The sequence below is a fragment of the Rhinoraja longicauda genome, chromosome 25 (genome assembly GCF_053455715.1).
Source record: "Rhinoraja longicauda isolate Sanriku21f chromosome 25, sRhiLon1.1, whole genome shotgun sequence".
NCBI lineage: Eukaryota > Metazoa > Chordata > Chondrichthyes > Rajiformes > Arhynchobatidae > Rhinoraja > Rhinoraja longicauda.
This window is the reverse complement of record NC_135977.1, coordinates 6,201,291-6,225,961: the sequence shown is the minus strand read 5'-3', so window position 1 is coordinate 6,225,961 and position 24,671 is coordinate 6,201,291. Positions and strand designations below refer to the sequence as shown.

At 40.2% G+C, this 24,671-nt stretch overlaps 1 protein-coding gene across 1 annotated transcript in view; it reads left to right on the top strand.

Annotated features, from left to right (window-relative positions):
• gltpa (glycolipid transfer protein a) overlaps window positions 1-16,658 on the top strand; it is a 35,947-nt gene extending 19,289 nt beyond the window's left edge. The window contains exons 2-5 of the mRNA XM_078421260.1: window positions 4,248-4,306; window positions 11,640-11,773; window positions 14,591-14,741; window positions 16,160-16,658. Of these exons, the coding sequence (XP_078277386.1) occupies window positions 4,248-4,306; window positions 11,640-11,773; window positions 14,591-14,741; window positions 16,160-16,342 (527 nt within the window). The 3' untranslated portion in view covers window positions 16,343-16,658. The remainder of the gene's footprint in view (window positions 1-4,247; window positions 4,307-11,639; window positions 11,774-14,590; window positions 14,742-16,159) is intronic.
• The last annotated feature ends 8,013 nt before the right edge of the window (window positions 16,659-24,671 follow it).

The following is a 24,671-nucleotide window of genomic DNA, read 5'->3' as shown; positions in this document are numbered from 1 at the left end:
CCTGCTCTTTGTAACAGTGCTGGTAAGAAAGCAATGGAGGACTGAAGTGCTAGAGAACATGAAACTCCAGGTTGTCTCTACAGATTCGTCCAGATGCTCCACAAAATCAAACTCATAACTTTGTTGAGATCACATCCAATGAATCCAGTACAACAAATGTGCCGAGGGAACTCTGCATATCGGGCAGCATCTGTGGAGGGAATGGACAGGTTAGATTTCAGGTTGGGATTTTCAAAACTGATTAAAGTAGGGGAGAGAAAGCTGGTAAAGAGAAGTGGATGTGGATCAAAGCCTGGTGAGTGATGGGTGAGTACAGGTGAAGGGGCGGGCAGATCAGCAGAGTAAGTGACAAAGGTTAGAGGAGAAAAGGAGGCAAAAGGGTGTCATTAGTAGTCAAGAGGTGTGAAATGGACAGCTAGAGAGAGGGGTGTAGGTGGAAAGGAGAGAGGAAAGGAAAACGGGGCACGAGATTGGGAGAAGAGTAAGAGATGGGGGAAATGCAGATTTATGGATGTTGAAAGATGGAGGGAGAAATTGTCACTTTGTTTTGCAACAATTGCGTGTTCCATACTTGCATACCTTCATGGGGACAATTTCAATTGCCAGATTTTAACGCTCATAGCTTTGTACCTTTTAGTTTAAAAATAACTAATTGTATTGAATATTAAACTCATGCTGCTAGCAATTTAAATTCAAACATTTAATTTATAGCTTCTTTGTGCTCCCCACAACATTTTCCTTTTTTCTTAAGCCTTCATTGGTTTGTTGGTCATTTGTTAAAACTGCTGAAAAATGCAAAAAGTGTGCGCTTGGATGTTTTGTTAGCGGGAACAGTGCATGATCTGGACAGTGAATTTTTGCAAGCGCACTATTTACAAAAGGAATGCTTTTCTGGGAAAGATTTTCTGAAATTCAATTGTTTATTTGCAAAGGGCTGGCTTAAATGCAGTGCACTATTGGCATTGGAGGCTGGCATGCTGTTCATTATAACAAATAGCTTCACAAATTGCAATCACATTTATGGATGATGCGTAAGTAAAGGGTAGTGGAAAGGCAATCGTGAGGAGGATGCAAACAATTTGGGGGTTGAATGAATAACATGTAGCAAATAATGTTTAATGTGGGGGGAAATGATATTGTCCTCTTTGTGCTGAACCCCATTTCAATATTTGCTTTTACCATTCTTCCTTGCAAAGGGATTTGGGATCGTAAATGAAATGCAGAAAGTGCAGTAGGTAATTGGGAAGATGAATCAAACATTGCTCTTTTGTTTCATGAAAGGTTGTCATATAAAAGTAAGGAAGTCTTACTACATTTGCACAGAGCCCTAATGAGTCCATGTCTTTAGATTTTAAAGATATAGCAGGGAAACAGGCACTTTGGCCCACTGAGTCCACGCTGATCAGCGATCACCCCCTACACTAGCTCTATCCTACACGCAAGGGACATATTACAACTAGCCAAATCCAATTAACCTACAAACCCGTGCATCTTTGGAGTGTGGGGGTAAACCAGAGCACCCAGAGTAAACCCACGCAGTCACAGGGAGAACGTACACACCTCGTTCAGACAGCACCTGTAGTCTGGATCGAACTCGGGTTTCTGGCACTGAAAGGCAGCAACTCCACTGCAAATACTGTTTTGCCCATTTAGGACTGAAGATTTTTGAAGAGAGATTTTTAAGAATGTATAGTTATGTATAGTTTTCAAACATTAAAATAGTTTATAGCATGTGATTCATCTCCAATATCAGCAATTAAAATTTGGTGCTAAACTCTTATGTACTTGAACTAAGTACACAAGTCCATCCATCCTTTCACAAGGTTCTTTAACAATGAAAGACGATGGTAATAAATAGGCCATTGGTCTATATTAAATCTTACCGTCCACACAAAGCTCCACACATCCTTCCTTGGCCAATTTGTCAGTCATCTCAACACTGAAGGAATATAGCACAGACATCTATGTAGATTCTAATCACAATAGATACATTTCACAATGGAGATTACAGCAAATCCATTTTGTTTTTAAAAAGTGCATGAGTGCTCTGAAAGTACTAATACCAAAGTGTTCCCACTCTATTCCAATACATGTAACAATAAAGGAATGTGGGACTATGTGATTCCCCAACCTATTAATGAATGCAAACAAATAATATTCTACTCGTGACCTAAGAATGTCTATTCATATTGAATGAGTACTGATAAATCAAGCCTAGCCATATTTTCCCTGCTGCAACTGTAGTATTTCAGATGGTTGATCTTACCTTAAAATTACAAGCAAATCTTCCATTTGTTTTTTCTACTCCAACTTTAGTAACAGGATTTCAGTGCAATGTCAAAGTATTTGTTGTGAACAGGATCATTGATCAAAATCAAAAGCGTAGGGAGATTGGTTCCAAAATTTTGTTCATTTTCCCAAAAATAGCAAAATTTGTTTTGTTGCAGCTAGTTTAATCATTCAAGATTAGAGGTCACAAGATTACAAGAGCAGTCATTCATCAGCAGTCATTCAAACAAGGACAATGGGCATGAGATTTGGCATTAATACTGATCAATAGGCAGCAGCAAAACTAGCAAGAGCACAGTGTAATGATAAAGTTATGAGCACGAGTGTTTGAAACTAAAGCAATTTTCAATGAGGACACAATTAAAATAATTTTTAGGTTAAAAAATTTGAAGATCAAATGGTTAATTACTAATTGCATAAGCAATATAAATTAAAAATGCAAAAAAAGTGATAAAAACTTCAGCCCACAAATAGAAATCATCAATAATGGAAATTAATTACATCCTAACCCATGATGCGATGGTAGAATTACCAGAACTGAATAATTTATTTCCTGGAGATAGTACAAAAATTGTAATGAACTTGAACATTTGTGAGGGAGCATTAATAAAGTGTACAGGGTGCTGCATGGAAAGTCTGCTATATTAGTATCAACATGCCAACTCAACCTTCTGTATTAGAAACCAAGGTTATAGAAGATCAAATAAAGGCAGGAAACACTCTGGTCAGGCAGCATCAGTGTTAAGAGAAACCATTACCCCCTTTTTGGTTTGAACGTTGTCAGAATTGACAGAAAAGCAAGTTGGTTTTAAGTTACAGAACAAGGTGTTTTTTTGGGGGGGGGAGGGAGAACAAAGGGAATCTCTGTAGTAGCTAAAAATGATAACATAGCCAATGAAACAACATGTTGCAAATACTACCTATGGGGCATACCTAGCCAGATCGGACTGGCTTAACAGAGGAGGAAAAACAGAGCTAAGAATCGGGAATTGATGAAGACAAGAACTATCGATGCTGGATTCTTGAGTAAAACAAAGTGCTGGAGTAACTCAGCGGGTCGGGCAGTATCTGGGGAGAGAATGGATTGGCGATGGTTTGGTTTAGGTTCCCAGACTGAAGAGCCCTGACACAGATGCTACCTGACCCACCGAGTTACTCCAGCACTTGGTGCTTTACTCATCAATGGATGACTTGCAGCAGAAGTGTCCAGCCCCATTGGAGATGGATACAACTAATTACCTGAAAATGAAAGTGTGCAGTGGTGGAAATATGAAATAAGTTGTCTAAAGTTGAAGAGTTTGATATGGCCCCTGGAAAGTGCAATGTGGCCAAACAAAAGACAATGTGGTGTTTGTCAGGCAGAGAAGTTGAAGTTCACTTTGAGAAATCACAGACCTTGGGATGATGTTTTAACTTACTGATGTTAGCTGGTCAGCATCATAAATAACTTTTGTGCTCTTGACATTTCTACACTGTTCCAATTCAACATCACCAAGACCACCAATTCAGTCACCTGTGTTGCAACCACATCCTCACCAAGCCAATCCCCTACTCGGCCCTGAAGCCACATTCACTGCACAGCTACATATCTCTACCATGTCTGTTTGTTTGTTTGTTTTGAGTGTGTGTACCTATGTGTATATATGTGGAAGACACAAAATGCTGGAGTAACTCAGTGGGTCAGGCAGCATCTCGGGAGAAAAGGAATGAATGGGTGACGTTTCGGGTCGAGACCCTTCAGTCTGAAGACTCGACCCGAAACGTCACCCATTCCTTCTCTCCTGAGATGCTGCCTGACCCGCTGAGTTACTGCAGGATTTTGTGTCTACCTTCAATTTGACCCAGCATCTGCAGTTATTTTCGTGTGTGCGCGTGCGTGTTGCAAACTCTAGACTTGGCTTTTTAGAATTTGTTTCACAATCAACTCCCTGTTCAAATTCATTTTATTTTGTTTTTAGATTGCCTTGGCTCAAGAGTTTTTTCACCAATCAAAGGAGATGTGATGGGCAACATCACAGTAAGTAGATTTATTCACAAAATGCTGGAGTAACTCAGCAGGTCAGGCAGCATCTCGGGAGAGAAGGAATGGGTGATGTTTCGGGTCGAGACCCTTCTTCAGACTGATGTCAGGGGGGCGGGACAAAGGAAGGATATAGGTGGAGACAGGAACATGGAGGGAGATCTGGGAAGGAGGAGGGGAAGGGAGGGACAGAGGAACTATCTAAAGTTGGAGAAGTCGATGTTCATACCACTGGGCTGCAAACTGCCCAGGCGAAATATGAGGTGCTGTTCCTCCAATTTCCGGTGGGCCTCACTATGGCACTGGAGGCGGCCCATGACAGAAAGGTCATATCGCAGTAAGTAGTCCAAGTTGTGGCATTCTTTTCGTTGTCCAAGAGCTGTTTAGCAGAGAAACAGCCTTTGGTCGGTCTGAAGAAGGCTCGCGACTTCAAACGTCACCTGTTCATTCCTTTCACAGATGCTGCCGGATCTGCTGAGTTCCTCATGCACTTTGTTTTTTTAAGATTCCAGCATCAGCAGTTCTTTGTGTATCGACCCTTTGACTGATTTTAGTTTGGTTTTGCGATACAGCGTGGAAACAGGCCCTTCAGCCCACCGAATCCGCGCCGATCAGCGATCCCTACACACTAACACTATCCTACACACAAGGGATAATTTACCATTTTTTCAAAGCCAATTAACCATTAATCCTGTGCATCTTTGGTTTATGGGTGGAAACTGGAGCACCTGGAGAATGCAGGTCACAGGAAGAATGCACAAACTCCGTATGGACAGCACCAGTAGTCTGGATTAAACCCGGGTCTCTGGCGCTGTAGGGTAGCAACTCTGCTACAGTGCCACACTAGTGTGCAGTGCCAAGGGTAATAGTGTTCGGGGGTGATCTCTTTCAAATGTGATCATCTGAGGCCACATTACATGAATATTTTAAAAAATAAACATGCTACTAATAAGCCGAGACGTTCTTTCTATTCTGGCAAACACCAAGCCAATATTACCAAAAGCAAACTAACTTTATCCATCTTAATGCTGGTAATGATGTTGATGTAATAGTGACTGCAGTTCGTAATACTTCATTGACTACTGTGCAATGTTCCACACACATGAAAAGGAGTTTTAAAGTTAATTCCTTTTTAGATATTTTCATCCAGGCATGTATTTGACCGGTTTTAAAGCTTTTTCGACACACTTTCATATTCTGGTTTGGAATAATCTTAGGCAGGGTGTTTAAGCGGCTTATGGAAGTGCAGGGAGTAGAGGTATATGGACCCTGTACAGGCAAGTGAGATCAGTTTAGCATGGCAGCACATTCAGCATTGGGGCCGAAGAACCCATTACTGTACTGTAGTCTAAGACCTAAAACGTCAAAATTGTTTTTTATTTTTTTTACTTTCTTTTTTCTTTTTTTTTTTTTTTTTACATACATACAAACACAAACTAAACAAACATAGGAGATGCATATTGATTGTAAATACCCTTACTTTAAGTTCCCAAAAACGGAAGAGACTCGAGTCCCGGCATTGCCTGTATTAATAATGACCATCTTTTATCAAACATGTCTGTTGTCAACTGTAACCTTGCTGTGATTTTTTCCATTATATACACATTTTTTACCCTATCTCTCCATTGCATTATGCTTGGAGGCTGTGGTTTCAACCAAGAGGTTGTTATCATCTTCTTTGCTATCAGCAGCAGGATTGTCAGTAAATGTTTCGAACTCTTATCTGTCATACTGTCAGGAATTTTTTGATAAATATTTTTATTAAGCATAAGTACATATTAATAAATTATTATATCTTATACATTTCTATACTTTTTTTTTTTTCAAAGAGGAAAAGATAGAGAAAAATAAAATAAAAATAAGAAGTCCAAATTGAAGAAATGAATGGAGTATTAAAAAAGTTATCCATCATTGGAGATATATCGATGATTTACAATTCATAATTCTTCCTCCATTCCATTATTCAGGCCGCGGTCAGGTCCTCGCACCAAGCCATTTTGACCCTTTAAATATACGATAAATGGAGACCATATTCCTCTGAAAAGAATCAACCTGTCCATGAGTACAAGTCTCAATCTTTCCAGATGGAGTGTCTCCGACATTCCTGTAATCCACATTTTAATTGTGGGGGATGTAGGACCTTTCCAAAATTTCAGTATTAATTTTTTCCCAATTATTAAGCTATAATCAATAAAAATTCTTTGATTCGTTGTTGTTAATTGATCTGTTTCTAATATTCCCAGTATTATTAAATTTGAGTCAGGGGTCAGCTTCATATTAATCACATTCGAAATTATTTTGAATATTTCTGTCCAGAATTTAGTGATTTTTTCACAGTTTGTAAATATATGCGTTAAATTAGCTTCCAATTGCTGACATTTATCACAAATGGCAGATATATTTGGAAAAATACTATGTAATTTAGTTTTTGAATAATGTAGTCTATGTAATATTTTAAATTGTATAAGAGAGTGTCTAGCATTTAGCGAACAGTGATGTATGTGTTGTAAACTTTCATCCCATATCTCAGGTCTAATAATTTGACCTAATTCATTTTCCCATGACTGTCTATATATTTCTGTCGTTGGAGCGTCGTTTTCCAGTAAAATATTATAAATATATGATATCAATTTTTCTGTATTTGGGTGTTTATTTAGACATTCATCTAAAATGTCAGGAATTATACCCAAAATGTAAAGTGCTGGTTCCAGAGGGACGTTAATGCCCATAATCTGTTTAATTTCCTTTTGAATATTCTTCCAGAAATCCTGTATTTTTGGGCAATCCCAGAATATATGAGTGGAGTCCCCAACTTCTCCACACTCCCTCCAACATAAATCAGTTGTATTACTATATTTCGATGTAATGAATGGAGTATAAAAGTAACGCATTTTAACTTTCCAGTCAAATTCCCTCCATGTTGGGCTCTTAGTTAGTTTATGTCCCTCTTTAAATGATTCCTCCCACCCTTCTTCTGATATTATGATATTCGCTTCCAGTTCCCATTTTTCTTTGATATGTAAGTTGTTCTCATTGGATTCATGTTGTAGTGCTTCATAAATTTTTGATATAATCCCTTTTTTTGACTTGTCTTCCGAGAACCCCCACAACACTTCCTCTAATTTAGATGGAGTCTTGCAGATGTTCTCCCATTCCTGATGTTTCTGTAGGTAATCTCTTAGCTGTAAGAATTTGTAAAAGTCATGAGCAGGTAAATTGAATTCTTTTTGAAGTTGTGTGAATATTTTCATTGTTTGTCCCTGAAACATTTGATCTATGTATATTAGCCCTTTGTCAGCCCATCTGTCAAATCCTGAGTCCATGGTAGATGGTACAAAGTCTGGGTTTTTTGCTATTCTAGTAGCCCTGCTTACAGAATTTGACAGCTTCAGCTTCTTTCTTACTGCTGACCAGATTTTCATTGTTACCCTAATCCACTCGTTGCCCATCCTGAGCCTCTTCCGGGCCTTCTCGTTTAAAAATGGGAGTGATTCTAAAGGCAAATTTTTACAAGCGTTTTGCTCCATCTCCACCCACATTGAATCTTTCTCTTTAGTGGTCCACATGATTAAGGCTCTGAGTTGCGTTGCCCAATAATAATTTCTTAAATTAGGCAAGTTCAACCCTCCCTTTTCTTTTTTGCTGAGAAGCGTCTTGTATTTAATTCTTGCTTTTTTACTTTGCCATAAGAATTTCGATATAATTTTATCCAGTTTTTTTAGAAAAGCTCCCGAGATCATAATAGGCAACGATTGGAACAAAAACAACAGTCTTGGCAATATATTCATTCTGACTGTTTCTACTCTTCCCACCAGAGTCAACGGTAAGATCTCCCATCCAGCCAAATCATCCTTTATCTCAGATATCAGTTTCCCATAATTAGCTTCAAATAGCTGTGCTGTATTCGAAGTGATAATTATACCAAGGTATCTAAACCCTTTTTTGGTCCATTTAAAATGGACTTTTTCTTTAAGTTCCACTGGACAATCTCCTGAGAGCATCATTGCTATTGATTTGGCTTCATTTGTCAAATATCCTGATATTTCACCATATTCTTTTAGGTTATCTAGTAGAGCTGGTATAGACGTGGAGGGCTCCCCTATGTATGTTAATAAATCGTCCGCAAATAATGACGTCTTGTGTTCTATGCCCCCTTCATCTTTTATTCCTTTAATGTTTTTATTTTGTCTTATTGACTCTGCTAACGGTTCAATACTTGCAGCAAACAGTAGCGGGCTCAGGCAATCTCCTTGCCTGACTCCTCTTTTGAGGTAGAAGAAGTCTGAGCAGCAGCCATTAATTCTGATCCGTGATTTGGGATTTTTATAAACAATTCTTACCCAGTCTATAAACGTTGAGTGAAACCCAAAAACCTTCAATGTTTGATATAAAAAGTTCCATTTCACGCGGTCAAACGCTTTTTGTGCATCTAGGCTAAGCAGCATGGTAGGTCTGGGATTATTTTTAGCACATGATATAAGATTTAGTGTTCTCCTGATATTGTTAGCCCCCTGTCTCCCCGGGATAAACCCCGTTTGATCTGGCTTGATTAATTTAGTTATATGTTGTTGCATTCTCTGTGCTAGTATGCTTGTTAATATTTTTAAATCATTACAGAGCAAGCTGACCGGTCTATATCCCTCACATGAAGTCGGATCTTTGCCCTCCTTATGTAGTACGGAAATTATGGCTTCTGACCAAGTATCTGGGCGGTTTCCTGTTGACAGCGCATAATTAAAAACTTTACATAATTCTGGTGTTATGTCTTCTGCAAAACATTTATAATACTCCCCTGAGAAGCCATCTGTACCTGGGGATTTGTTACTTTTAAGGGTTTTTATAGTATCGGCTATTTCTTGTGACGAAATTGGTTTTATCATTTCAGATGCTTCTTCTACCTTTAATGCTGGTAAATGTAGTTTTTTGAAAAATTCTTGTGTTTTGGTCTCAGTGAGATTAGATTCTGAGTCACTGTATAAGTTTTTATAATATTCTGCAAAGGCCTTTGCTATCTCTTTTGGCTTAGCCATAATAAAATTGGAAGTGGGATGTCTTATTTTTGTAACTATTCTATTTGTTTGAGCTTTTCGCAGTTGGAATGCCAGTAACCGGCTTGCTCTGTTACCCATCTCATAATATCTTTGATTTATAAAACGAAGAGCTCCTTCTGCTTTATATGTTAAAAGTTCGTCTAACTCTTGTCTCATTTTTTTTAATTCGACGAGAATAGAGTTGTTTCTTGTTCTTTTATGTTCTAACTCCAACTCTCTGATTTTACTTTCTAGCTTTCCTTGCCTTTCCATTCGAGTTTTTTTCAATCTGGAAGTTATCTCTATTATTTTCCCTCTCATGACTGCTTTTCCTCCCTCCCATAATGTCGATGGTGAGACCTCGCCATTGTCATTTATTTGAAAATATTCCTTTAAGTTTAGTTTTAGTTCTTTGACAACCTTTTCATCTGATAGGATTGACACATTAAGTCTCCAGTACTTAAAGAAGGATTCCCTGCCCAGCTCAATGGATAGTATGACAGGGGCGTGGTCACTTATAGTTATGGATTCTATACTGCAGTCCCTGACTGTATGTATCTGTTGTTTTGACACACAAAAAAAGTCTATTCTCGAATAACTCCCATGTGGGTTAGAATAAAAGGTAAAATCTCTTCCTTTAGGATTATTATGTCTCCATGGATCAACCAGACCTAATTCTTTTATAACATTATTTAGGACTCTGGATTTTTTTGTTTTAGGCAGGGTGTTTAAGCGGCTTATGGAAGTGCAGGGAGTAGAGGTATATGGACCCTGTACAGGCAAGTGAGATCAGTTTAGCATGGCAGCACATTCAGCATTGGGGCCGAAGAACCCATTACTGTACTGTAGTCTAAGACCTAAAACGTCAAAATTGTTTTTAATGTTCTGATGAATAATCCCAGCAATCTTTCAGGGGTGTAGCTTGAGAAATTGAGTAGGTGTTGGGGGCTTGCAAGATGGGCAGTGGCTCTGAGCCTAACAACCAAGCAAATGTTTTCACAAAGCTCAGCTGAGAAGAGGTTTAACAATCGCATGGACTCCAACAGCAATAACTTGAATTATTATGGACCATTTGATTTCCCTGGATGGCCTGCAGGAGTTGTGTCAAAGACAAATGTATAACATAAACTTCACTAAAGAGTTACCTTTAATGGGTATCTTAAAGGTTGGAAGGATTTGAGCATGTAGGTCTTTTCAGGTTGTAATAGCAACAATAGCCGCTCTGCATTGTAGATTTACTACAGGCCCACCACCGTTTGTTTTTCTTTTTTTTTCTGTTCTTCCCTTCCCCCCCCCCCCCAGCAACTGGTGTTCTGCCCCCTGGAAGTCCCCCCGAATGTGTGGCTGGGTGAGGCAGCTGATTTCGACCTCGTTGGGACTTTTGTGCCGATCAGTCAATAGACAATAGACAATAGGTGCAGGAGTAGGCCATTCAGCCCTTCGAGCCAGCACCGCCATTCAATGCGATCATGGCTGATCACTCTCAATCAGTACCCCGTTCCTGCCTTCTCCCCGTACCCCCTCACTCCGCTATCCTTAAGAGCTCTATCCAGCTCTCTCTTGAAAGCATCCAACGAACTGGCCTCCACTGCCTTCTGACGCAGAGAATTCCACACCTTCACCACTCTCTGACTGAAAAAGTTCTTCCTCATCTCCGTTCTAAATGGCCTACCCCTTATTCTTAAACTGTGGCCCCTTGTTCTGGACTCCCCCAACATTGGGAACATGTTTCCTGCCTCTAATGTGTCCAATTTTATTTGTATAGCACATTTAAAAACAACCCACGTTGACCAAAGTGCTGTACATCTGTTTAGGTACTAAGGAAAAAATGAAACATACAGTAGCACACAAACATAACAGCACATACAAAACAGTTCACAGCGCCTCCTCAATGGGCCTCAAACGCTAGGGAGTAGAAATAGGTTTTGAGCCTGGACTTAAAGGAGTCGATGGAGGGGGCAGTTCTGATGGGGAGAGGGATGCTGTTCCACAGTCTAGGTGGGTCGAATCTGTTCCCTACGGCTGGGGCTCTGAAACTCCCGGCCGGAGCCGGCAGATCCATTTCCATAGCAGACTTCCAAGGCCGACATTGTGAGCTGGTATCTCTTTTCCCCCCCCCACCCCCCGGGCAGAACGGATAAATCGGAAAGCTTCTGGATCCACGGGTGCCGGAAAATCAGTGGTGGACCTGTACTTCAACATAAGTGCTACTTGGTCAATAAAGGAATTTACCACCTTTGAGTTTTGAATTTGGATTCTTCTGAAAGCTCAAGTCATTGTTTTTTTTTTTAACTTAATAGAAAATTAAGGCAGTATACGACACAAACCCCACAAAATTCAAGACATTGCAACTCATTCTTGAAGGAGAAAAGGAGCAGTATGGCACCGAGTGGCCAAAGGTTGGAGCTACACTGGCACTTATGTGGCTAAAAAGGTATGCTGTTTATGTGTAGCTTATGCAGCTATATTTTCCCCCTTTTTTTTGTTTCGGTCTCTGCCATGATTTTTCTCAAGCAGATTGAACTAGAATACAAAGATTTGGGTGCCATCATCAGAAGTGCCATTTATTCATGTTTGACTGGAAAGCAACACCTCATTACCTGATTCTGTTTACCTCAGATCTGCAAGTGAGCACTCTTCTGAGGTACTGGCCAACCCTTGGGGAAACCATAAGTATTTGTTTGACATTCAAATACTTGGCAGCCATTTAAAATGTGTCCTCAAATTTAAGATCTCGGTTCTCGGTCTGAAGAAGGGTCCCGACCCAAAACATCACCAGGCCTTTTTCTCCGGAGAAGCTGCCTGCCTGAGTTACTCCAGCATTTTGTGTCTATCTTAAAATAACTTCTCTGGATTATAGTTATAAAGAAAGGGAATGAATGCAAAAAAGTGTAGCCATAAGCAACTAACATGAAAATCTGATTCTGTTCAGCATTGGCCTGAAGATATTTCAACAAAACCCAACTGAGATTCATCCTTTAGAAAGTGAGTTACTCCAGCACTTTGTGTCTATCTCAGTTATATCTCTTTAACGTCTAAAATAAGCCCCATTACAAAATCATGAACCTAGATAGATACCTTAATACAAGCTTCCTCTTGCCTTGAGCAAAATGTAGTTTTCCTGGTGGTAATTACAGGAATTGAAATTAATGGAAGTGGCTTTCACTTTGTAAACGGGTGCTATTGCCATCTGTTTAAAGAGTGCACATCTTATTTTCCAACCCATTAGTCACGGAATCAATCACATAACGAACCTTGAAATTATAAGTGATGAACAGCAGGGATAAGGGAAGAGGCTGGCGAGCAGGAGTGGGCAGCATATTGTTGAATATGGATGAGAACCTTGTCCATTGTAGTTTTCCATGAGGAGTTGTAACGGATCAAGTACTAATATTTCCCTTATACGCCTGACGTTGGCGCCTATTCTGGGTCAATTTGTGTGAATGATGGGTACTTGTACTGCCTTGGTCACCGCAGTGCATTCTACAGTCTACTCACTTTAACCTTTGTTTTGTGCTTAAACAGCGTTCATCAGTCAATTTGATTATTTTTAGTACTATGTAATTTAAAATGTACATACAACATAGTTACAGCACATGAGTAGGCCCTCCAGCCCATAATGTCCATGCCTGATATGATGCCTACAATATACACAAGCAATGCATACTATTAGAATTTAATGGGATCAACATATAAAAACTACTATTTGGGCGGAATGGCATTTAAATGTTGGTTAAATCTAGCTTTAATTAGAACACACTGTATTCCTTGACCAATGATTTTTAAAAGTGAAAAGGCTTGTTTTCCAGTTAGATTCGGACCGTTCCTTGTTTTACAAAAATAAATTAAGTTAGAAGGATGTGAGGGGATCTTACAAAAACATAAAATTTCTTACGGGATTGGACAGGCTAGATGCAGGAAAAATGTTCCTGATGTTGGAGTCCAGAACCAGGGGTCACAGTTTAAGAATAAGGAATAGGCCATTTAGGACTTAGATGAGTTAAATCGTTTTCACCCAGAGAGTTGTGAATCTGTGGAATTCTCTGCCACAGAAGGCAGTGGAGGCTAATTCACTGGATGTTTTCAAGATAGAGTTAGATATAGCTCTTGGGGCTAATGGAATCAAGGGATATGGGGAGAAAGCAGGAACTGGGTACTGATTTAGGATGATCAGCCATGATCATATTGAATGGTGGTGCTGGCTCAAATGACATATTCTTGCACCTATTTTCTATGTTTCTAAATCCGTACTGACCAAGATGTGCACCTGAGCTCCACCCACTTGCTTGTGTTTGGCCTATATCTCTCCCAATCTTTTAATATCCATGTACTTGACAAAATGTCTTTTAAACATTGTAAATGTCATCTATAGAACTTGCCTATGGCTTTTCGTAACTTTGGGTTTAGTTTAGAGATACAGAGTGGAAAAGGGCGCTTAGGCCCACTGAGTCCACACTGACCAGTGATCCCCATCACACTAGCACACACTACAGACAATTTACAATTTGTTTTTACCAAAACCAATTAACCTACAAACCTGTACGTCTTTGAAGTGTGGATGGAGACGGGAGCACTCGGGGAAAACCCACGTGGTCACAGGGGAAATGAACAAACTCCGTACAGATGGCACTCGCAGTCAGGATCGAACCCGGGTCTCTGGTGCTGAAAGGCAGCCACGCTACCACTGTGCCACTCTGCTGATTTCTAGACAACAGAAAACATTTTGCCATCAATTATGTACTTTTGAAATATTGCCATTGGAAATTTAACTTGTCTATGTTACATAGTTTAAAAATGGTCCTACAAAAGGTAAGCCGTCCTCTGATCAATTTTTGTGCTGGTAGTTTTTTGAGGCTTAACGCTCAGGTCTCGTGAATCTTCCATAATAATTTGACGAGGTTAAATATCATCCAAAGAGTGCACCTGTGACAGTGCACCGAAATGTCAGCATAGATTGTGTTGGAATCCCTCAAGTGCAGTTTCTCTCAAAGTAGTGAGTGCTATCACTGAATCGAGTACTAATCAGTCTTGCGTCGGTAACTCTTGACAATCTTTTGAGAATGAATTGATTAAAATTAATTGCTATAACTTCCCCAGTTTCTGCATTGTGTAAATTGCGTTGAACAAATGTGCAGAATCAGTGATTCATAGGTTTGCCATATTAAAAATGATTCTGTCTTTGAAACGGAGAAGATGTAAAGCATTGCAGTTTCTATTTGTGACGTTTTTGTTTTCTTTGCAACTTTTGCAGGGGTTTGAAATTCATTCAGGTCATGCTGCTAAGTATTGCAGATGGTGAACGTGATGAGGCAAATCCAAGTCTCATTCGAGTCAACGCGACAAAAGCATATGAACTGGCTCTAAAGAAGTACCATGGCTGGATGGTACAGAAGGTTTTTACTGTGAGTATGCTCTTCTGCTTTGACTATGTCAGTTTTGTCCTTTTATCCTGTTGTAATAAAAATAAATGGAAATGTTTTTTTGATTTAGATAAGCTTTGTTGTCAGTGAGATATTAGAGATGTTAGTTAATGTAGTGAATATGGGGCCTAGTTTGAACATCCATTCGCCACCCATCTATCATTTTATCACCTTGAAAACATGGACCAGATCATGGAATCATGGAGTCACACAGCGTGAAACAGGCCCTTCAGCCCAACTTGCCCATGTCGACCAACATGCCCCATCTACACTGGTAGATGGTCCCTCCTGTCTGCATTTGGCCCATCTCCTTCTAAACCTATCCCTTCCATGCAACTGTCAATGTGTTTTCTAAACATTGTGATAGTACCTGCCTCAAGTCCCACCTTGTTCCATATACTAACCACCCTTTGTGTAAGTAGAAAAGAAAAAGTTTCCTTCGGGTTCCTATTAAATCTTTCTGCTCTTGCCTTGAACCTGTGACCTCTGGTTCTAAATTCCCCTACTCTGGGTAAAAGTGTGCATTTCCCCAATCCTTTCGTCTCACGATCTTGTATACCTTTATAAAATTACCCCTAATTCTCCTGCATTTCAAAGGTGTGAATCTGGCATTTAATCTCAACGGTATTTTGAGATAAAGCCAAAATTGAGATTTGGATTTGTTCTGAAATGACAGTACTACAAATGAGCTCTGGGCGAGGCATCCTCTCACCTGCACCTTCTGCTCCAGTGAGTATTTGCTCTCCAGGTCCCTTCTGACAAAAAGATGAACGTACACCTGCACACTTCTGTTTCAGCTCAGCAGTGTTGCTCCTCAGTCAAACTTCATGCCTTCATTTGGTGGTTTTAAGTAAACCGAATCACCTTATTTCTTGTACTTTGGGCTAGCTGAGGCTCGAGTCACATCAGTTCCTGCAAGCAAGATGCAGAGGTTTTGGAAATCCTCAATTTTCCAAGTTACATGACTTTCCAACTTTATTGCTATGTATGTTAAAATTCAGTAATCTAACATAATTGGTTTCTCCGTCACCTTTAAACCCTTGCAGTTCTGAGGACTGGTTATTACCCAGGGTGCTAGGCAGCTACATGTGGGAGGAATAGATAAGGTAATCAGACATAACTTTTCCCCCCCAGGGTGGAAATATCAAATGCCAGAAGTTTTGTTTAAGGATGGTGAATGTTGAGAATGTGCTGCTGAGTGTGGTGATGGCAGATATGATAGTTCTATTTATAAACACATGGATATGGATTGTGTGCAACCAGTTAAGAGTTGGTCTTGGCATCATGGTGAGCGCAGGGATTATGGACCAAAAAAGGCTTGTTCCTGTGGTAGTCTTCTATGCGATGGGGTAATGTGGTCTACAGGTACAACAGTTTTAATGTACATTTTTGTTTTCCAGGCTGCAGTTTATGTAGCGCCGTACAAAGTGGATTTTCTGAAATCGCTGTCAAAGGGCAGGGACGTTAAAGAAGAAGAATGCATAGAAAAAATCAGACAGTTTTTAGTCAACTTCACAGCGACTATTGATGCTATCTATGAGATGTACACAAAATCGAATGCTGAGTTGGATTACAAAGTTTAACACATGCACTGACGATCTTTTTCTCCTCTTTCCTGTTCCACTCTTCCTCTCGGCAATGTAATCACTGAGTTTGATAACTTAAGTTGCTGTTGGCAGGGTGGTGATCATTAACCAGCAGTAATTAGTGTGGAAGGAACACTAACCATGTGGAGCTGATCCATGTGGAAGGTGCTTTGTACTCCTGTTGATTCATGCTATAATAACATTGAATTAAATCAAATGTGTAGGAAGGAACTGTAGATGCTGGTTTACACGGAAGACAGATACAAAATGCTGGAGTAACTCAGCAGGACAGGCAGCATCTCCGGAGAGAAGGAATGGGTGACGTTTCGGGTCGAGAAGAAGGGTCTCGACCTGAAAGCCACCCATTCCTTCTCTCCAGTGATGCTGCCTGTCCTGCTGATTTACGCTGGCATTTTGAGTCTATCTTTGAATTAAATTAACATGGATCAGTTTTGTCCCATTAGTCCTTTGAGCTATTTGATGGAATAGTGCAGAGTATATAATTTTCTAAATTTATACTACTAGTTAATACAAAAAAAGGGGTATTTTTGCGTTAGCCTAACTGCATTTGATATTTTACCATTTAGCACAAACTTTGCACATTTACTGGAACATTTTATAAATGGTCAGATGTCATTGGTTAACCGTTTCAATCTTGGGCTGATAGTGTGTTCTTTGTAACCTTTTATACACACCCTTTCTACTGCATGACATAATTCCATCTACATTCTTGATCTGCTTTGAAACATTTAATGGATAATCTGTCTCTGCTGAAGTTGAATCTAGATAAACTCTCAATTTAAGGTTCAAATTCTGAAGCGAATCAATGGGCATTATTTTCTCATTTTTTTTCCCCTCTCTCGGGCCAACATCCTCTTGAATAAGCCCATAATGATGCTGACCTGACCACGGCCATTCTTGGCGCGGATGAATTCTTGACTTTGAATCCTTGCATTCAGGACAAGTTGCTGAAATAGTCTAGCTAACGGTTCTGTCCCCCTTGCAAACTGTCCCCAACTCTCCCAAGTCATGGATGTAGATGTCTGCTGCAGTTATAGACAATGGTCTATCAAACTTGCACTAAGTTGGCACAGATGGAACGGTGTCCAGTTAACAAGGGAAATCTAAAAAGGGACTCGTAGGTAAAATTTAAAAGTTAATTCTAAGACTTGCTTGAAATCCTAATGCAAAGCATTTCGTTGGCTTTTTGGTAATGGGTTTGATCTTGAGGGGTTATATTGTAGACTTTTCGAATTCTTATTCGAGAGGTTTCTGTCCTAAGTTTCCATGTAATTTATTGAGCCTATTTTTGTGAAACACAGTCTAAGTCATCCAAAAGCTACCACTGATTTGCACTTAAACATGATGGGAGGTGATTGAGAGCAACATAGGAAGAGATCTTGTTGCCTACAGGATCAGAAAAATCCTCATCTGAAGAGATTCACTTCTTGGGGAACTCAGGAAAACCGACAGACTAATTCAAATGTGCTTTTGCTTATTAAAAAAATAATGCCTTTCAAATCGTAACACCCTGATGTTTGATTGTAAGCAGGAATATTGTGTTGCTCTTCCCGCCCCCCCCCCCCCGCAGAGCCCCTGTTTTGTCTTGGTAAAACACTTTTTATATTTTACTACCAGGTTTTGCATCCTCTGGCAGCTTGTATTTTTGAAAACTTGATGTGTGATTCTGCAGTGTTTGAGTAACCAGAGAAGTCAGCTTGAAAGCAAACTGGAGTAAATTGTTTAATGGCTTTGCCAGTTTTTTCTTCCACCTGGTGACCTCTGAATAAGTGCCAGGAACATGATCTTTGAATGAATTTTCAACCCTTGACTCCCTGTACCAGCACAGGGCTATACTTGTGTCCAGTCATCAAACCTGGACCTTTTCTACAAAAGGTAGTTCTTTGCCCCTCTTGGGCAAAATTTGTTTTTTTGACTTAATTTTGTTTTCAACCTAGCACATAGGCTAGTTGTGAATCCACAATTGTGTGGGAGTCTAAACAAATCTGTTATATTCATTCTTTGGTTCCTTGGCAGCACTAATGTAATCCCAAATGCGACTAATGTTTGGGGAAATGGCATACGGTTCTATCGGAAAGTTAGGGAGTGGATTATTGGAATTAACAAGAGAGGTTTGTCTACAACAGTGCACTCTTTTAACACATGGCGCCAGAAATCAAAACTTCAGCAATAATGTTCCTAATGAAACTTTGCAAGATTATTTTAGACCAATATATATATATATATATGAAAAAATAGATGGAAGCAATAGAAATAATATTGACCCCGTTGTCAGATTACAAAATGTTGTGATTAAATTATGTTTGTTCTGATTCAGTTTGCATGTCAACAACCTTTTACTTGTATCACTTGATGGATGAATATAGTTGATGGGCGGTAGGTGTCTCAGTGGTCACATCACAGCAGAGATCGACACTTTACAGTGTCTTCGCAATGCTGCTTGTTATGAGTTTTCTAAACCTGGGTTGACCAAGTCTACTTATCGCAATCGGGTACCATGTTTTAAATTCTATTGAAACCTGTTAATTGTACTGTAGTTTGGAGGTGATGTATTCAAGAAATGAAGCTTTTTGATTTAAGTTGGAAGAGAGGATTTATAATTTAAAAAATGCATCAGGGTTTAAGTGTTCCTGCTTACCAATACTGGTAATTGAGACCAAGTCAGTCAAATATATTGGATGTTAGTTTGTTTAAGGTGCTACGTTGCAATCTCCATTGGCCTTTCATTTTTCTGTAGGTTTGTTGGCTATTGCAATTCACTTATCTAGTTGTAATCTTTTATAACATCTTTGTTTAATTAAGTTTCTATCTTTGGATTTAAGGGAATAATGGAATGAAATAACGCATTCAGAAAAACCTCTCATGCCAGTGGGTTGTTTTTGAACTATGGCTTTTCTTAAACCATGGGGCATAACACTTTTAATCCAAAAAATTGGGACCATTAAGATTTAACAACTTCAGGTTTTTTTCCACTATTACTACCTCACTTGGGATTGCTTGAATGAAAGTAGAGCCTGCTTGGAGGGCAACACTGGTGTAAACTTGTACCTAGAGCTTTTTTCATTCACCGTCTCTTCTTTTCAATGTTCAGGAAATTAGACTTGTTCAACTGTAAGGGGCTAGGAGCAAATTTGGGTTTTGGAATAATAATGCAGGTCTGGTGAGACAGTGTTGATGGTTTCACTGCAAATTAATATTAGGTGTTCCATTAAATGGAAAGCTGCAATATTGTTTTTGCTGCTGCATGCAATGATTTTTTAAAAAAAGCATAAAATTGATCAGGATGCCAGTAGATTGTGTGTATAAAGTCCACTGACATTTTTTTCATGAACTAAAGCAAAATAAAAAGGAGGGGCACAGTGTCGCAGCGGTAAAGTTGCTGCCTTACAGCGCTAACAGTGCCGGAGACTGGGTTCTACCCCGACTATGGGTGCTGTCTATTTGTATGTTCTCCCTGTGATCGTGTGGTTTTTCTCCAAGATCTTCGGTTTCCTCCCACACTCCAAAGATGTGCAGGTTTGTAGGTTAGTTGGCTTGGTATAAATGTAAATTGTCCCTAGTGTGTGTAGGATAGTGTTAGTATGCGGGGTTTGCTGGTCGGCACGGACTCGGTGGGCCGAAGGGCCCGTTTCCGCACTGTATCTCCAAACTAAAGTAACTGCACGATCCATTTGTTGCCATCTTTCTGGACTTGTCAGCAACCCATGGAAACTAATGACCGTAAGCCATGTTATATTTCATAGCTGTACAGCTTTGTACAATTGTACAGTTGGTGAGTAACACCAACTACAAGATGTGTCAACTTGGCATCCCAGCTTTTGGAAATGGCATGTAGATCAATATCTGAAGGATAGACAATAAGACAGTTCATTCATCAGAATGAATGAGTGAACTGTCTGCAGGCATTCTCTTGGTGCATCAAACTTGAGATGGATCTTTCAATGTAACCTGGGGCAATGCTGAAAGCTGTAAAGGGATTCTGAGGAGTTTTGTCCTTGCAGAGAGAGAGCAATGGGACCTCGTCTGAATCCATTCTGTAGTTTGGGATGCTTATGATGCTGTACTTGCATAATGTTTTCTTTGGAACTTTAAGAATCTTGACTTTTTTTTTCAATCTAGAAATCCTTTATCGCTGGTGTTTCCTCAACCTTCTTGTGCCTTCTGATGTGCTGGCTATTAACACTCTTGTCCTGTGCAAGTATTGAGTCCTAGACAAAATTAAAAAAAATCCATGGTGGTTATCTTTTGAGATATTTTAAAACTTCTCCAAACCTGCTGGAATCCTCCCTTCTTAAGTACTTGCTTTGTATTAAGTATTTGGAATGCCTTTTTGTAAGAGGATGCATGTGCTGAATACGGAGTGATCTTTGTGTTCTGTCAGTGTTTTGATTTATTTCCAGGTAAATCTGGGATGTTAAATTTGGAGTGTTTACATTGGGGTGTGATCATGAACGACTTAGAGCATTTGGACCATTGGGGGTTGCGTATGGTCTCTGTGTGGTTTGCAGAGTAAAATATATTTAAATCTCTTCACTTTCTGGAGGTCAACAGATATCTTTCACAAACACAGTCAGCAGATGATTTCAAGGCCTTTAATCACATTGAAGAGATTGCGATTGTAAACTGATTGAGGTTGAAATTTTTCATGTAAGCTGCCTGCATTATCTCCTCCCTTCCACCTTGTGATATCTTTTAGAAACGCATCCATATTGGCCCCTTATGAAGTAGAAGTGCTGCTTTGTTTTACTCTTGTAATTACTATTGAAAAGCCAAAGACTAGCAAGAAGATGACCACTGTATTTGATCATGCATTTTGCATTGTAATTGGAGCTAAAGCCTTAACATTTTTTTTTAAAGGCAAAGTGCTGGAGTATCTCAGCAGGCCTGACCTTCATGCTGGTTAACTCTTTTAATGCGGTGTTTGGTTAAATTCGTTCATTTTTTGAACTAAATGTTTGATTCCCCTTGTATTAAAAAAAAAAAATCATTAAATTTAAATGTCTTTTTACAACTTTCTATTCCACCTTGTAGACAATATTTATCAATTAACCAACTTGAATGAAGGAACCTTTTTGTATGGTCACTGTAAAGTTGTAATTCTCCACAGTGGGATCCCAAAGTCGAATTATGGTGACTTTGCAATATTTCTCCATTTGATGCCAGGCATACACAGGTTTTTAGTTACATTCAGTCGCATACCCAAAAGGACCCCAATTTGCCCTGGGATAGCTGCCAGTCCATTTAGCTAGGAAGGGAAGTGCAGTCTAACCTGATCCTGTTCTCGCTAGTCATTTGCACACAGAAAGTTTCCAGTAGGATCAGCTCCTTCCCTGGAGCTCATCTTTCCCAACTCCCAGGGAAGGAAGGTCCTGCTGTTGTTGCAGGTGTGACCAAGGAATAACTCTGGTTCCACTCCCATCTTATTTGTTACTGCTGTATGTGTAGACAAGTTAGGAATCGGAACGCACTGTTTGAGATGTCTGTTTATGATTTGAGATGCTTTTTTGTTTTAAATTGGACTATAATTATTATTTCTGAAGAAATACTGATGGAGAGACTTCCTCGGCTTGAATCCTTGAATGTAAAATTTCTATTTTAAAAATAACTATCTCCAGTCAGTTTGGTACAAATGTTTTAACTACAATAAAACTTTGAAACTATTTTGTCACAGCATTGTGCACTGTCATGATTTGAGAGCCTTGTGATTTCGTGACCTTGTATAACCTTGTACTTACTCCACAAAGGGTTTTTATTTCCTTTTCATGTTTTTATTTTCCACTCTGGGGTCTGCCGTGACCGGGGGGGGGGGGGGCTGGAACTGCTGTGGGAGGGGGAGGGAACAAAGGAAGACCTAGCATGGGATACTTTGTAACTGTCAGCGCCCTTTATGTGGCGACTCTTTGCATACCTTGGGTGTGCAAAACAAATATCACTGTGACTTGTCACGTGATAATATAGTATTATTCGATTCATTTTGGTTTGCAGAAGAACACGACTTGAGAAATCCCATGTTTTTTGACAGGTACGGAGGCCAATCAAAAAGACAGTGCTGGAGTAACTGCCAGTCTGGTGGCATATCTGGAGAACATGGATAGGTGGTGTTTCTGGGTGGGATATTTCTTCCGACATGCAATAAAAAGCTTATCACTGTGCCTCTGCACTCATTACAATAATAAACAAAACTCTCAAATGCCACGTGTTCCAGAGACGTACCAGTATTCTGTGATCTAATAGACATTAATTCTGTAATGCAAACTGATTTGTCCAATTAAAAAAATTTGCAAGAAATAATTTATTTTGTCCATTTTGGGACGTATAACAATAAAACACTTTTGACTTTCTTAACTCTTGATTTGGCCTTTGACTGATTAGATATCTGGTGGGATCCTATTATTATTTAATGCAAATAATGTGAAATTTGAAAGTGAGGAATTTTGTTTTTAACGCAGAGATTCGGAGTACAATTGATGACAAAAGGAGCTGGAGATTGTGGTTTACAAAAATAGACAAACTTCTGGACTTACTCAGCCGGTCAGGCGGCATCTCTGGAGAATATGGATAGGTGACGTTTTTTCATCGAGGCCTTTCTTCAGGTGGTTATTGTGCATGGGTGGGGGAAAGGAGGAAAGAGAAAAGATAGTTTAAAAGAGGAGGGGCAGGACAAAGCCTGGCAAGTGAGGGGTGGATAGAGGGAAGTGGTGGGGAGGGGGGGTTTAATAGGTAGATGGTTGGACAAAGGCTAGAGATGAGAAGACGAAAGGTATGTGATAAGGATGGAAATGGTGCAAAGTGTGAAACCAGAGAAAGAAATATAGTTGGAAGGGAGAAAATGGGTGCGCGTTTGGTGAATGTTGTCCATATCTTGCTACATTTGGGTGTGGATTTGCTACATTAACTGACGAGGCACTAGTGGCACTGAACATTGTGCGATCAGTGAATGTCCTCATTCCTGACCCAACTGGAAACGGTCAGAGTCATACAGTGTGGAAATGCCCCCTTCAGCCCTACTTGCCCACACTGACTAACATGTCCCATCTACACTCGTCCCCACCTGCCTGCATTTAGCCAAGATCCTTCAAAACCTATTTTATCCACATACCTGTCCAAATGTTTCTTAAACGCTACGATGCGATGCCTCACCCCCCCCCCCCCCCCCCTCACAACACACTTCACCGTAAACCTATGTTGTATGGTTCTTGGTTCCAGCATCCTCTCTATTATCAACAGTTCTCTGGCCACTGGCACTGTTCCAACCTGTTTCAAGCACGCGGTGGTCCAGCCCCTACTGAAAAACCCTAACCTAGACCCCACCTTGCCTAGCAACTACAGACCCATTTCCAAACTGCCATTCCTGTCAAAAGTCCTTGAAAAGGCAATTCTAAACCAATTAGTGCCCTACCTATACCAAAACACCATCCTGGAAAGTTTCCAGTCAGGTTTCAGAGCCCACCACAGCACAGAGTCTGCCTTGTTGAAGGTACACAACGACCTGCTTCTCGCCATCGACACCGGCGACTGTGCAATCCTGCTCCTTCTGGACCTCAGCGCAGCGTTCGATACAGTGGACCACACCATCCTTATTGACCGTCTCCGGTACGCGGTTGGCATTGATGGCACTGCCCTGAGCTGGTTCGTTTCCTACCTCAAAGATAGGAGTTTCGCCATCAACATAGGCAGTTATCCCTCTGCTCCAGCTAGCCTCTCCTGCGGAGTTCCACAAGGCTCCATCCTAGGCCCCATTCTCTTCTCTCTATACATGCTCCCCCTTGGCCAAATCATTCAAAGGCACGGCATTTCTTTCCACTGCTATGCCGATGACACTCAGCTTTACCTCCCCCTGAAACCCAACAACCAGTCAAATTTAAACAGCCTCTTACACTGCCTTGAGGACATAAAATGTTGGATGGCACAGAACTTCCTCCAATTAAACGAGAGCAAGTCTGAGGTCATCCTATTCAGCCCTCCCGACTCCATCAAATCGATAACAGGCAGTCTTGGAAGCCTATCCTGCCTAGTCAAACCGCATGTCAAAAACCTCGGCATGATATTTGACTCTGCATTAAAATTTGACAAGCAAGTCAACGCTGTGGTAAAAGCCAGCTTCTTCCAACTTCGTACCATAGCTAAAATCAAACCTTTCCTCCAATTCGACAACACTGAAAAAATCATTCACGCTTTCATTTCCTCCCGCCTAGACTACTGCAACTCCCTATACACTGGGATCAGCCAATCTTCCCTGTCCCGCCTGCAACTGGTCCAAAACGCCGCAGCGCGACTCCTGACAGGTACACGTAAAAGGGACCAC